The sequence below is a fragment of the Ahaetulla prasina genome, chromosome 2 (genome assembly GCF_028640845.1).
Source record: "Ahaetulla prasina isolate Xishuangbanna chromosome 2, ASM2864084v1, whole genome shotgun sequence".
Lineage (NCBI taxonomy): Eukaryota > Metazoa > Chordata > Lepidosauria > Squamata > Colubridae > Ahaetulla > Ahaetulla prasina.
The window spans coordinates 40,232,107-40,244,545 of NC_080540.1; the positions used below are offsets into that span (position 1 = coordinate 40,232,107).

Below are 12,439 nucleotides of genomic sequence, written 5' to 3' on the forward strand. Positions count from 1 at the left end.
ACGGCCGTCAGGACTTGGACATACCAAAGCCCAATGTCTTACCGGGAGGGCCGATGGCGGCTTGTCATTGTTGTTGCGAAAAAACCGTCTGTAGGACACGTCTGCCAAACGCCGCGTCAGCCGACGCGTAGGAGTCCACCCGGTAGTGTCGAATGAACGAAGAGGGGGTGGACCACGTTGCCGCTCTGCATATCTCCTCGATTGACGCCTGGGCTCCCCAAGCGGCAGAAGATGCTGCGCTCCTCGTAGAGTGTGCCGTAATCTTGCGCGGCACCGGGAGAGACTGACTCTCATATGCTGTGGCTATTGCTGCCCTGATCCACCTGGCCAAAACTGACTTGGTCACCTTCTGACCCAGAGAAAGTGGTTGGAACGACACAAAGAGAGCCTCTGTCCTGCGGAAGGTCGATGTTCGCTCAATGTAAATTTTCAATGCCCTCCTAACGTCTAGAGTGTGCCACACCTTTTCTAGATGGTGCCTGGGATTTGGGCAGAAATTAGGCAGTACGATTTCTTGTGTTCTATGGAATTGACTGTTAACCTTCGGGAGGAAGGTAGGGTCTAGACGTAGCACCACTCTATCATTGAAGAACGTGCAGAGGTCCTGCCGAATTGATAAAGCCAATAGTTCCGAAATCCTACGGGCCGAGGTGATGGCTATCAGAAAGGAGACCTTCAGTGACAGAACACGGAGAGAGGCATCTCTAAGTGGTTCGAACGGTGTCTTGGTCAGAGCATTAAGCACAGCGTTTAATCGCCAAGATGGGAAGCGGTGTACAACCGGCGGGTTGACATTGTTAGCCCCCCGGAGGAATTGTTGAATAAGAGGTTCTTTCGAAAGGGATATAAGTGAACCACATCTCAGGACTGACGAAATTGCCGCTACTTGTCTCTTGAGTGTATTCGTCGCCAACCCTGAATCGAGCCCTCGCTGCAGAAAGGCTAGAATATCCAAGACAGAGGCTGATGAGGCCACTATACCTTGAGGTGCGCACCACCCTTCAAATGTGCGCCACGTGGCCTCGTAAATCCTTTTGGTCGAGTCTCGGCGAGAGGCTAGCATGGTGGGGTTGACCTGATTTGGAACTTTTGCCCTAGTTAAGACGCTCCGCTCAATCTCCACACGGCTAGGCTTAGCCATTGCGGTTCGGGATGTCGAACTGGTCCCTGGAAGAGAGACACCTGGTTGTCCGGAATCCTCCACGGTTCTCGAATTGACAGAGACATCAGGTCCGCAAACCAGGGTCTCCTGGGCCAGAAGGGGGCGACCAGTATCAATTCTGACTTCTCCAGGAGGAGCTTCCGTATTACTCTGGGGATCAGTGGGATTGGTGGAAAGGCATATAGTAGGCCCCGAGGCCAGCTGCTGCGTAGGGCGTCCACTGATTCCGCTCCCCAAGAAGGGAACCTCGAAAAGAACCGAGGTACCTGATTGTTTGTCTCGGAGGAGAACAAGTCCACCAACGGTTGCCCGAAATGGGACGACAACTCGTGGAAATTCTCTGGGGACAAGGACCATTCCGACTGATCGATAGTCTGACGGCTGAGGGAGTCCGCCGTGCAATTTTCCGTTCCCGCAATATGTTCTGCTCTTATTGAACTCAGATTGGATTCGGCCCAATGACCTAGTGTAAGCGTTTCCGTCATCAACGAGCGAGAGTGAGTGCCTCCCCATCTGTTTATATGCGCCTTCGCTGTCACGTTGTCCGTGAGGATAAGGACATTCCCGTCCCGGATGAAATCCTTGAAGGCCATGAGAGCCAGACGGATGGCACGTAGCTCCAGAAAGTTGATGCCGTGGCAGATATCTGCTGGGGACCACTTGCCCTGAGCCAGGTGTTGTTCGAGGTGAGCTCCCCATCCTGACAGACTGGCGTCGGTAGTGATGACCACTCTCGCTGGTTCCCTGAAGGTAGATCCTCTGGCTACCATCTCTGGATTCCACCATGCCAAAGAGTCGACCACTTCCCGTGGAAGAGTCACCCGTCGCCTGGAAGGACAGAGTCGGCTCCTCTGGTGTGGCAAGAGAAACCACTGCAGGGGCCGACTGTGGAGGCGAGACCATGGGATAATATTGTATGATGATACCATTTTCCCTAGTAGCTGGGTAAGTTGGTCTAAAGGGACTGACTGTGAAGACATAGAGATGCTAGCTAACTCAGTTAAACTAACCTGACGATCCTCCGACAGATAGACCATTGACTTCTGTGAATCTATCTGAGCCCCTAAATGGACGATGGTGGTAGACAGAGAAAGATGACTTTTATCCCAATTAATCGAGAACCCGTGTGATTGTAATACGTCTAAGGTAAGAGAGATATCCCTGATAGCCCATTCCTGAGATGTTGACAGAATGAGAATATCATCTAGGTAGGCCTGAAGCCTAACGGGTATCCCCCGAATGTGGGCCATCAGTGCCGCCATTACCTTAGTGAAAACCCTGGGGGCCGAGGACAACCCGAAGGGCAAGGCCCTGTATTGATAGTGAATGCCTTTGAAGCAAAACCGGAGGAATTTATGGTGCTCTTGTCTAATGGGAATATGCAGATAGGCTTCCGTTAAATCAATGGAAGCCATATAATCCCCCGGCCTTATGCATTCTACGATGGAACGTAATGAGTGCATTTTGAAACAGCGGTACACAATGTATTTGTTTAGGGCCTTAAGGTCTAAAATAGCTCTCCAGCCCCCCGACGGTTTACTTACTACGAAGAGTCTGGAGTAAAAACCCCATTTTAGTTGATCAGAGGGAACCAATTGAATAGCCCAGATAGCTAGAAGATGTTTGACCGCCGACTCCACGAGGGAGACGCTCGAGCTACGGTTGGAAACCGGGCAAGGTAAGAAAACCGTCGGAGGGGTGGAGATGAACTCTAAGGCCAGACCTAGATGGATGATATCTAGGACCCACCGGTCTGAAGTGGAAGAACCCCATTGGGAGGAAAAATAAGCCAGCCGACCTCCAATGGGAAGATTCCCTATGGGATTATTTGAAACGGTTGAACGGTTTGCCCCGACCCCCTCTGAATGGCTTGCGGGCGGTGAATTTTGTCCCTGTTCTAACCTGGTCGGTTCGCTGGGAATTTTCTCTGTAAGGTGAGAATCGCTATCTTCGAAACCCCGAGCCTCCAAATTCCTGGTCATGAAAGGAAGAAGAAGAAGAGGAGGTCGTGGGACGAAAATAGGGCTGTTGGCGTAGTTCTCCTTGCCGCGATAAAGATGGCAACACCTTCTTCTTGTCCTTGGTTTCTACTAGAATCGGGTCCAGAGAAGCCCCGAATAAGTGCGAGCCTGCATAAGGGGAGGATGCCAGACGCCACTTATTATGGGTGTCCGCTCGCCAATGGCGGAGCCAAAGGAGCCGGCGAGATGTAACCGTAGAGCCGATAGATTTTGCTGAAAAGCGGGCAGCATTCAGTGTGGAATCGGCCGAAAATTCTAAGGCCGCGATGACCTTGTTAAGGTCCTGATGAGCTCTCACGTCTGATGTTGATATGGGGGCCTGAAGCTGCTTGAGCCACATAATAGAAGCTCTGTTGAAAAATGAAGACGCTATGGAGGACCTGACGGCCCAGGCCGAGGCTTGATGGGACTTGACGAGGGATTGGTCCGCTCTCTTATCCTCCGGACGCAAAGCCTCATTTTCCGGACCCGTGACATGTGAGGCCGTTGTTAGGGCGACTACTGGAGCATCCACAGTGGGCACCTGTAAGATATTCTCGAGATCCGGAGCGCAATTGTAGAATTTTTTGTCTGTGGCATTAGGGTTAGAGCCTGAGCCCGGATGAGACCACTGTCGCTGGACCAAGTCCACGAACATTTTGGGTGCCGGTATGGTCTCTGCCACCACTGTGGGTTCCACAAAGAGGCTAGTTGAGGTGCCAGGTAGGGACTGAGGATCTGTCAGAGGGCTTTGAACCGCACCTAAGCCCGTGGTTGCTAAAGCCTTGAACAAAAGGGACCGAAACAGATGGGGTTTGAAGAGCCCCACGAACGATGGTTGATCCAGCCCTAGCCCCTCGTCCTCCGACAATGCCTCTCCGGCGTCCTCCTCCTCTGATAGTGAGGCCTGACTGTCCTCCTCGGTGGATTGCTCCCTCTGAGGCCTAAACATGACTGATTCTGAAGTGGAAGACTCCCGTGCTCTTTCACCTTTATGTGGTTTGGGGACAGAAGTGGGAGCAGATTCCCTATGTAGAGATAAGGCGAATAGCCTGCTGAATCATCAGCCCAAAGGAATCTGGGAGTTGAAAAACTGGCAGTTGTGGTAATGCGGCCTCTGGTTGTCGCATAGGTGCACCTGCCGCCTGGGTCACATTGCCTGACAGGTTAGGAAAGGGGCCTGGAGCATGTTGAAGTTCCGACTCAGAGAGAGTGCGGAACAATGGGGCCACTCCAGCCTGGGCCGAAGGCCAGGGAGATGTCCTGTCTGGAGACCAGGATCCAGACCCCTGGATTGATTGTGCCATGAAACTAGGGCTTGGAGGGGCAGGGAGGTCTACCTTATCCCTCTTCCCCCTTGGTGAAGGGGATCTGTGGGCCCTTTTGGAGGCCTTGGAAAACACCCTCTCCAGAGCCTTATGACGCCTCTCCTCTGCCTTAGCCCCCTTCTTGGCCCGGGTTACTTTCCTACCCCTGGGAGGGGAAACCCGAGGGCCAGCAGATGTGCCCTCCCCAGGATTGTCCTGATTAGTAGCTTCTGGGGGTGAAGCAGGCAATTCTGGCTGGGAGTTACTGGTGTCCGCCATCTTGAAATTTCTTCCCACCAATTTAGGGCCGCCTTGGCCTACTTACAGTTCGTAGAACCCTTTGGAGGCTGCAGGAGAATCAGCCCACTTAAGCCCAGCTGGAAGGCTTAAAAAAAACAAAACTGAGTGCAGGAATCCAAGTGGCCAAAAATAAAGTGTCTCTCTCCGGGTTTTTTTGGGGTTTTTTTTTTGTTTGTTTTTTAGGCCGCCCGCCCTTTTGCCGGTGAGATAGAGCAAGTCGCTAGCCTGTAGGTATCAAGCGCGGCTTTCGTAAGACTCCCTGAGGCGTTGGTGGTAGCGGGAGCAAGACTGGTAGTGGGCAAGGCTGAGAGCTCTCTGAGGCGTTGGTGGCAGTGGGCAGCAAGATCGAGAGAGAGACAGGGAGAGCCGCTAGCCGGGAGCACGTCGGGGACGAGCCCATGAGCCTCCCGATTTCCTCCTCACCGTTCCGGGCAAATTGCGGCTCTCCGCGCTTCGGGGACAAGCCCGTGAGCGCTTCTCAGCTGTTTGGCTGGCCGGCGAAAAATAAAAAGAAAAAAATTCGCCGAAGCCGCCCTCAGCGGGCTCGGGAGCCAGTCCCGTCTTCGCTGAAATTTCCAAAAAAATTAAAAGACAAAACCAATGTACAAAAATATAAAACTATAAAAACTATAAAAATTACCAAACAATTTCAAACCTGAAAACCCTCAAACTCCGTTCACTAAGCCTGAGGTAATAATTACACGACCGGTCCAAAGCAAACCGAGTCGAAAAAGCTGTAAAGAAAGAGGAGTAGGCGGGGACCACAAACAACAAATTAAAGACTCGGTCCAATTAGCAACGAGGAGATTCTACCCAGTCCTGACGGCCGTTTTCCCCGACTGGGAGAATATGCACTGTTTTCAAAAAGTGCAAGGACTATAAGTCACTTTTAGAAATAAGATATAAAAATAGAATAGAATAGAATTTTATTGGCCAAGTGTGATTGGACACACAAGGAATTTGTCTTGGTGCATATGCTCTCAGTGTACATAAAAGAAAAGATACGTTCATCAAGGTACAACATTTACAACACAATTGATGATCAATATATCAATATAAATCATAAGGATTGCCAGCAACAAGTTATAGTCATACAGTCATAAGTGGAAAGAGATTGGTGATGGGAACTATGAAACTATTAATAGTAGTGCAGTAGTAAAAATACGTTGATTCATTGAATAAAGTGTCCAGCCATTGCACTGGCTACAGTAACCCTATGGTCATATGATCAAAATTTGGGTCCTGGGTAACCAGCATATATTTACGTTAGTTGCAGAGTTCCAGGTCACGTGATCACCACTGCAACCTTCCCAAGGGCCTTCTGACAAGCAAATCAGTGGGGAAGCCAGATTTGCTTAACTGTAGTGGCTAAAAAGATCATAAAATTGGGTGCAACTCCCTTAATGACCACTTTGCTTAGGGACAGAAGTTTCTGTCCTATCCCAACTGTGGGTGAGAATTGCCTGTAGACAGGGGAGGGCTGCTGGGGTTTCACAGGGGTTCAGGAGAACCTCTAGCTAAGTTTCTGTGCAGTTAGGAGAACTCGCAAATCCCACTCCTGGCTGGCCCTGCCCACCCTATACTGCCTCTCCCAGGAGTCCCCTCACGGCCTGTTTTGGATGCAGGTAAGTGCAGAGCATGCACGGAGGCTAGGAAGGGCAAAAACGGGCCTACCGGAAGTTCGGGGAGGGCTCCAGAGGGCCTCCAGAGCCTGGGGAGGCCGTTTTCGCCCTCCCAAAGGCTCAAGGAAAGCCCCCAGAGCCCGGGAAGGGCAAAAACACCCCCCTGCCGTGGTGCAGGAGGCCGACTAGGCCACACCCATCATGGCCACGCCCACCCAGCAACCGGGCAGAGAACCCCTTGCTAAAATTTTTGAAAGCCTATCCCTGGCCTGTAGAGCATTTTGAAAGAAAGGCTTGCCCACCCCCACCCTGCCTTAGCCGCAGCCCCAACTATCCCATGAAAAGGGCCTCTGGTGGCTCAGACTGCTAAGACAGTCTGTTATTAACACAGCTGCTTGCAATTACTGCAGGTTCAAGTCCCACCAGGCCCAAGGTTGACTCAGCCTTCCATCCTTTATAAGGTAGGTAAAATGAGGACCCAGATTGTTGGGGGCAATAAGCTGGCTTTGTATATAAATATACAAATAGGATGAAGACTATTGCTAACATAGTGTAAGCCGCCCTGAGTCTTCGGAGAAGGGCGGGATATAAATGCAAATAATAAAAAAAAGCAGAAAAGGTAAAGGGAGAATGATGAGGGTATGAGCTAGAAAGGACAGAGAGGTCAAAACTGTGCTCACCTATCCCTTATGTGAACTGCTGTATATACCACACTGAAGTTCTTTAGACCATTATGCACCATATATTCCCTACTTCTTTTTTCTCTAAAGCAACATGTACAGTGTGCGTGTGTATACATTTGCTCTCTCTTGTAATCATAACCATAATCAATGACAATATCATTAATAAACCATGAAATGTCAAGCTGTAGGAACATTACTCAATCCACCCTTTTTTTTTTTTTACTATAACAGGTATATACGATTGCTGTCCTATTTATAACTCCGTTACTTATTAAGTCGTGTCATATCTCAAGTTGAAAGCAGTGGGTTTGCTACAAGAGCTTTTCTGAGCTCAGCAGTCATTAAAGGGAACCGATGAGAGAAGAAAAGGGAGAGATTAAACATGTAAGGTTCAGAGCCTCACACAAGAGCATTCTCATTTAATCTGCTGAAGTGGCACATATGATATTATTCTACCTTTTATCACTGTAATTTGAAGAATGACTAGTAAAACAACTTTCAGATACGGAAGAGCAAGTTTGTATATGAGAACCCAGATCACTAATTTAGACTATCTATTTCTCACAGTTAAGCACGCGTAACGTGTCAAACTACATTACATTAAATGCAAATGGTGTAGCTGACGCTTTGATTTTTTACTTTAAAATAAGCAGTCTGACTCAGACAATCACATGAGAGAAGTGATTTAACCTCCTCCATTGTAGTTGCTTTTTGATGTTGTTCGCCCCTGGACAATTTGTGAGTATTTGTGTTTGCACAGGCAGGTGTATTAAATAAAACGTATGGGTGTTATTTACATATGTGGATGTTTTAAAAATACTGAATACTGATTGAATACTGATCAACTCCTAGCTGGATTGCTATATTCTACTTCACAATAGGGCTGCCTTTTGAAGAACATTCAGAAGCTGCAGCTGGCACAGAATGCAGCCGCGCAGGCAGTTTAGTGTTTCTTGTTATATTCATACAACTTTGCTGCTCTGTGAGTTGCACTGATTCCCAGTTTAAGTTTCCAGGTGCAATTCAAGATGCTGGTCATCACCTATAAAGCCTTCAGGGCACAGGATCAAAGCCTTTCTTCTATTGTTTCTGCTCCCCCCCACCCAGATTAGCAGAGGTGGCATGCTCCAGCTCCCATCTTTTGAACAATGTCATCTTTTCAGATCTTGGAGTCAAGCCTTCTTGGTGGCAACACCTACCCTGTGAAACAGCATCCTCTGGAGTTTCAGGTGGCCCCGTTCCTATTAGCTTTTTTGCAAGGCATTGAAGATTTATCTATTTCTCCAGACCTTTGGAACAGGTGGGTAAATAAACCCTGCGGTTTTCAATAGGCATTTTCAGAGACTAGGGTTACTGTTTATCCTCAGAGACCTAGGGTTACATTTTGTGGGTTTGATTGTGCTTCAATCTTTATCAGCCTCCCAGAGTCACTTGTGTGAGATAGGTAGCTATGCAAATCACATCATATATATAAATTAAATTATACATTCATTATAATATTTTTGTGTTGGTTAGTCTCTTATAGTATCTTTCATTCAAAAAAAATTTTTGCATTATTTTTTTTCACTGCATTTATACCTGCTGAAATTAAAGGACTTCTGCAAATTTCTCAGTTCTCCCAGATATAGTGTTATCTTCCATTTTGGTTACAATTCTATCAGTGCTCTCTATCCATGTTTACTTATAGAAGAGACCACCATGATGAGCCCAAGGAAGTGGTCAATTACATCGTAAGTCTCAAGTCCCTTCGCACCGACAAGAGATCTACAGTAAGTCCAGCCCACCTTAAATCCCACTGGCTCTTATCTACCGCCAATTCCCTTTTGACCATTAGTAGTTCAGATTCTTGTAGCAATAGCAATAGCACTTAGACTTATATACCACTTTAGGGTGCTTTACAGTCCTCTCTAAGAGGTTTACAGAGTCAGCATATTACCCACAACAATTTGGATCCTCATTTTACCCACCTCGGAAGGAGGAAAGGTTGAGTTAACCTTGAGCCTGGTAGGATTTGAACTGCCAAATTGCAAGCAGTCGGCAGTCGGCAGTCAGCAGAAGTAGCCTGCAGTACTGCATTCTATCTATTGCGCCACCATGGCTTGTAGAGAGCTTAAGCTTACAATAAATCTATATATTCATTTGAACTGCCTGGACTCCTGATTTCCTATGCTTGACATTACTATAAAAGTTGTTTCAAAGAAATGAAATTAAATTCTGGAAAGCCATTGGAACAGTTACATAATCATACCTTTAATGTAACCATTTGGAATATCTGGATTGTAAGAGTTAAACATCCAAAGATGAACACATATTCATTTTCTTCACACATTTCTACTCTCCAAAATAAAAGATGCTCCAGCTTTGAAGATCACAGCAACTATGCATATTTATTTACTGCAGCGTAAATTAATTTTCAGGCTGGTTAATAGTCAGTGAGGGCTTAATTCTATGATTAGTCAACTTACGTAATCTTTTAGCGGCCTCAATAGCATCATTTACAGTGTCAGCCACGAAGAATTTCTGAACTGTGACCCCATGATCAGCCATCAATTTCTTACTCTGGTATTCTTGCAGGTTTAGCCATCGTCTAGGAGTTAACTGAATACCCTAAGATATGAAATAGAGAAAGAGAAAAATATTCATTATAAACAATTAAATAATGGTCAACTCTGCTATCGAGACTTATTGCAACCAGAGATAATTCCAGCTGGGAAAAAAATATTGCTTATTTTGCAGAAAGTGCACTATCTTGAATCTGTACACGAAAAACATTCTAAAACCTAAAAAGATATTAAAATGAGACCTATGTATATTAAATTTTATTATTATTTTATACCTGCATTCTTCCAACTTAAGGTAAAGGTAAAGGTTCCCCTTGCACTTGCGTGCTAGTCATTGCTGACTCTAGGGGGCGGTGCTCATCTCCATTTCAAAGCCGAAGAGCCAGCACTGTCCGAAGACATCTCCATGGTCATGTGGCCGGCATGACTCAACGCCAAAGGTGCATGGAACGCTGTTACCTTCCCACCAAAGGTGGTCCCTATTTTTTCTACTTGCATTTTTACATGCTTTCGAAACTGCTAGGTTGGCAGAAGTGGGACTAGTAACAGGAGCTCACCCCATTACATGGCAGCACTAGGATTCCAATTGCCGAACTGCCAACCTTTCGATCGTCAAGCTCAGCTGTCTTAGCCCCTGAGCCAACTTAACTGTGCATTTAAATAACATTCATTGAATATTACCAGCTTTCTTTTTCCACATTTCTGAATCACCAAGATGACAATATCAAGTTCTTCATTAGGTTACAATATTTGTGCTTGCACAAGGAAATACTATTATTACCAAATGAAATTTGGTACCACTCTGAATCCTTGATAGGGTAGTCCCTTTCTACAATTACATTACATTAGTACAGAAATGAAAATGAAATGAAATAATAAAGTAATCACAATTTTCTCATTTGAACTGTAATGGAATTGTTGGTATTCGTGTTAGTTTATATTCTATAAAATCGCCATTAACACTGGATTAGCAAATACTGAAACTCAGTAGGTAATGTCACATTGGCCAATTCAAATTTTTTTCATGTATGTTGGTGAATGATTCCAAAAGCATTTTGAGTACCGATTTTGTGGTGACAAATTTTAGCAAAGTAGGTTAATTTGAAAATATAAAATCTGAAAAGAAATATAATTAATTATAATATCCCAGCATCTGTTCTATCACCATGAACTTCTGACAATCAAGTAAGTGAAAGCAAATGATGATAAGAAGTCAACTTAAAGAGCTGCAGCATTACTTAAAATTTTAAAAATTACATTATCCTTGTGAAAGGCATCCTCCTTAAGAAGGAATGGACTAACTTCTTTTGCAACTAACCTACTGTTCATTACGATGACTGGAACACCACCATTTGAAAAAAAAAACATTTAAACCAAAATTATTTATAACATTAATATCTTGATGTTAAACTGAAGAAATTAAAATTGATTATTGCTAAACTATTTTGCATTTCAGAAATATGGTGCCTTTCTTTGAACATATATGAATAGAATAGAATAGAATAGAATAGAATAGAATAGAATAGAATAGAATTTTTATTGGTCAAGTGTGATTGGACACAAAAGGAATTTGTCTTGGTGCATATGCTCTCAGTGTACATAAAAGAAAAGATACGTTCATCAAGGTACAACATTTACAACACCATTGATGGTCAATATATCAATATAAATCATAAGGATTGCCAGCAACAAGTTATAGTCATACAGTCATAAATGGAAAGAGATTGGTGATGGGAACTATGAGAAGATCAATAATAGTGCAGATTCAGTAAATAGTTTGACAGTGTTGATGGAATTATTTGTTTAGCAGAGTGATGGCCTTCAGGAAAAAACTGTTCTTGTGTCTAGTTGTTCTGGTGTGCAGTGCTCTATAGCGTCGTTTTGAGGGTAGGAGTTGAAACAGTTTATGTCCAGGATGCGAGGGTCTGTAAATATTTTCACGGCCCTCTTCTTGATTCGTGCAGTATACAGGTCCTCAATGGAAGGCAGGTTGGTAGCAATTATTTTTTCTGCAGTTCTAATTATCCTCTGAAGTCTGTGTTTTTCTTGTTGGGTTGCAGAACCGAACCAGACAGTTATAGAGGTGCAAATGACAGACTCAATAATTCCTCTGTAGAACTGAATCAGCAGCTCCTTGGGCAGTTTGAGCTTATTGAGTTGGCGCAGAAAGAACATTCTTTGCTGTCCTTTTTTAATGATGTTTTTGATATATCATGCTTTTATGCAATATTAAAACCTTATATAAAAGAAACCTACCAACATTTTAATTGTATTACAGGCCTCCCATCCTGACTATAAGATACATATGGTTTTGTAGGCTGAAGTAACCGTTCACTCCCACAGAAGTTAAATTAGCCAAATTAACAACTAAAAATAACCCCAACTTTTTTGCAGTGAATAGATGTTAAAAAAAAGTAATTGAAGAATAATTTCAGAAATTTACATCAAACAGCTGGATTTTAAACAGTAGTGGGATTCAACCGGTTTGCACTGGCAGCCTGGCCGATTCCTTTCCCTGCCCTCTCTGGCACTGGAAGCCAACTGCCCATTCAACCCTGTGTGTGTGTCTCTGGACTTACCCAGTGCCACAGTCCATCACACAGGCAAGGAGCTGCCCTCTCATTCTCCATGGGTTTGAGATGCTACTGAGGAAAGGTGCTGACAACCAGGATGCGGGCATGGGAGGGGCACCGTGGACAGAGGCAGAGTGGGAGGGCACATCAAACCAGAGGTCTTTAGGAGAAGCACACTGTTCGAGGGCGGAAAAGAGACATGGGTGGGCGCTGCTCTCGCGTTTCTTCTTT

At 45.4% G+C, this 12,439-nt stretch overlaps 1 protein-coding gene across 1 annotated transcript in view; it reads right to left on the bottom strand.

Moving 5' to 3' along the window:
- SUCLG2 (succinate-CoA ligase GDP-forming subunit beta) overlaps positions 1 to 12,439 on the bottom strand; it is a 303,143-nt gene that overhangs the window by 214,430 nt on the left and 76,274 nt on the right. Inside the window, exon 2 of the mRNA XM_058168585.1 lies at positions 9,540 to 9,681. Coding sequence (XP_058024568.1) covers positions 9,540 to 9,681 — 142 coding nt within the window. The remainder of the gene's footprint in view (positions 1 to 9,539; positions 9,682 to 12,439) is intronic.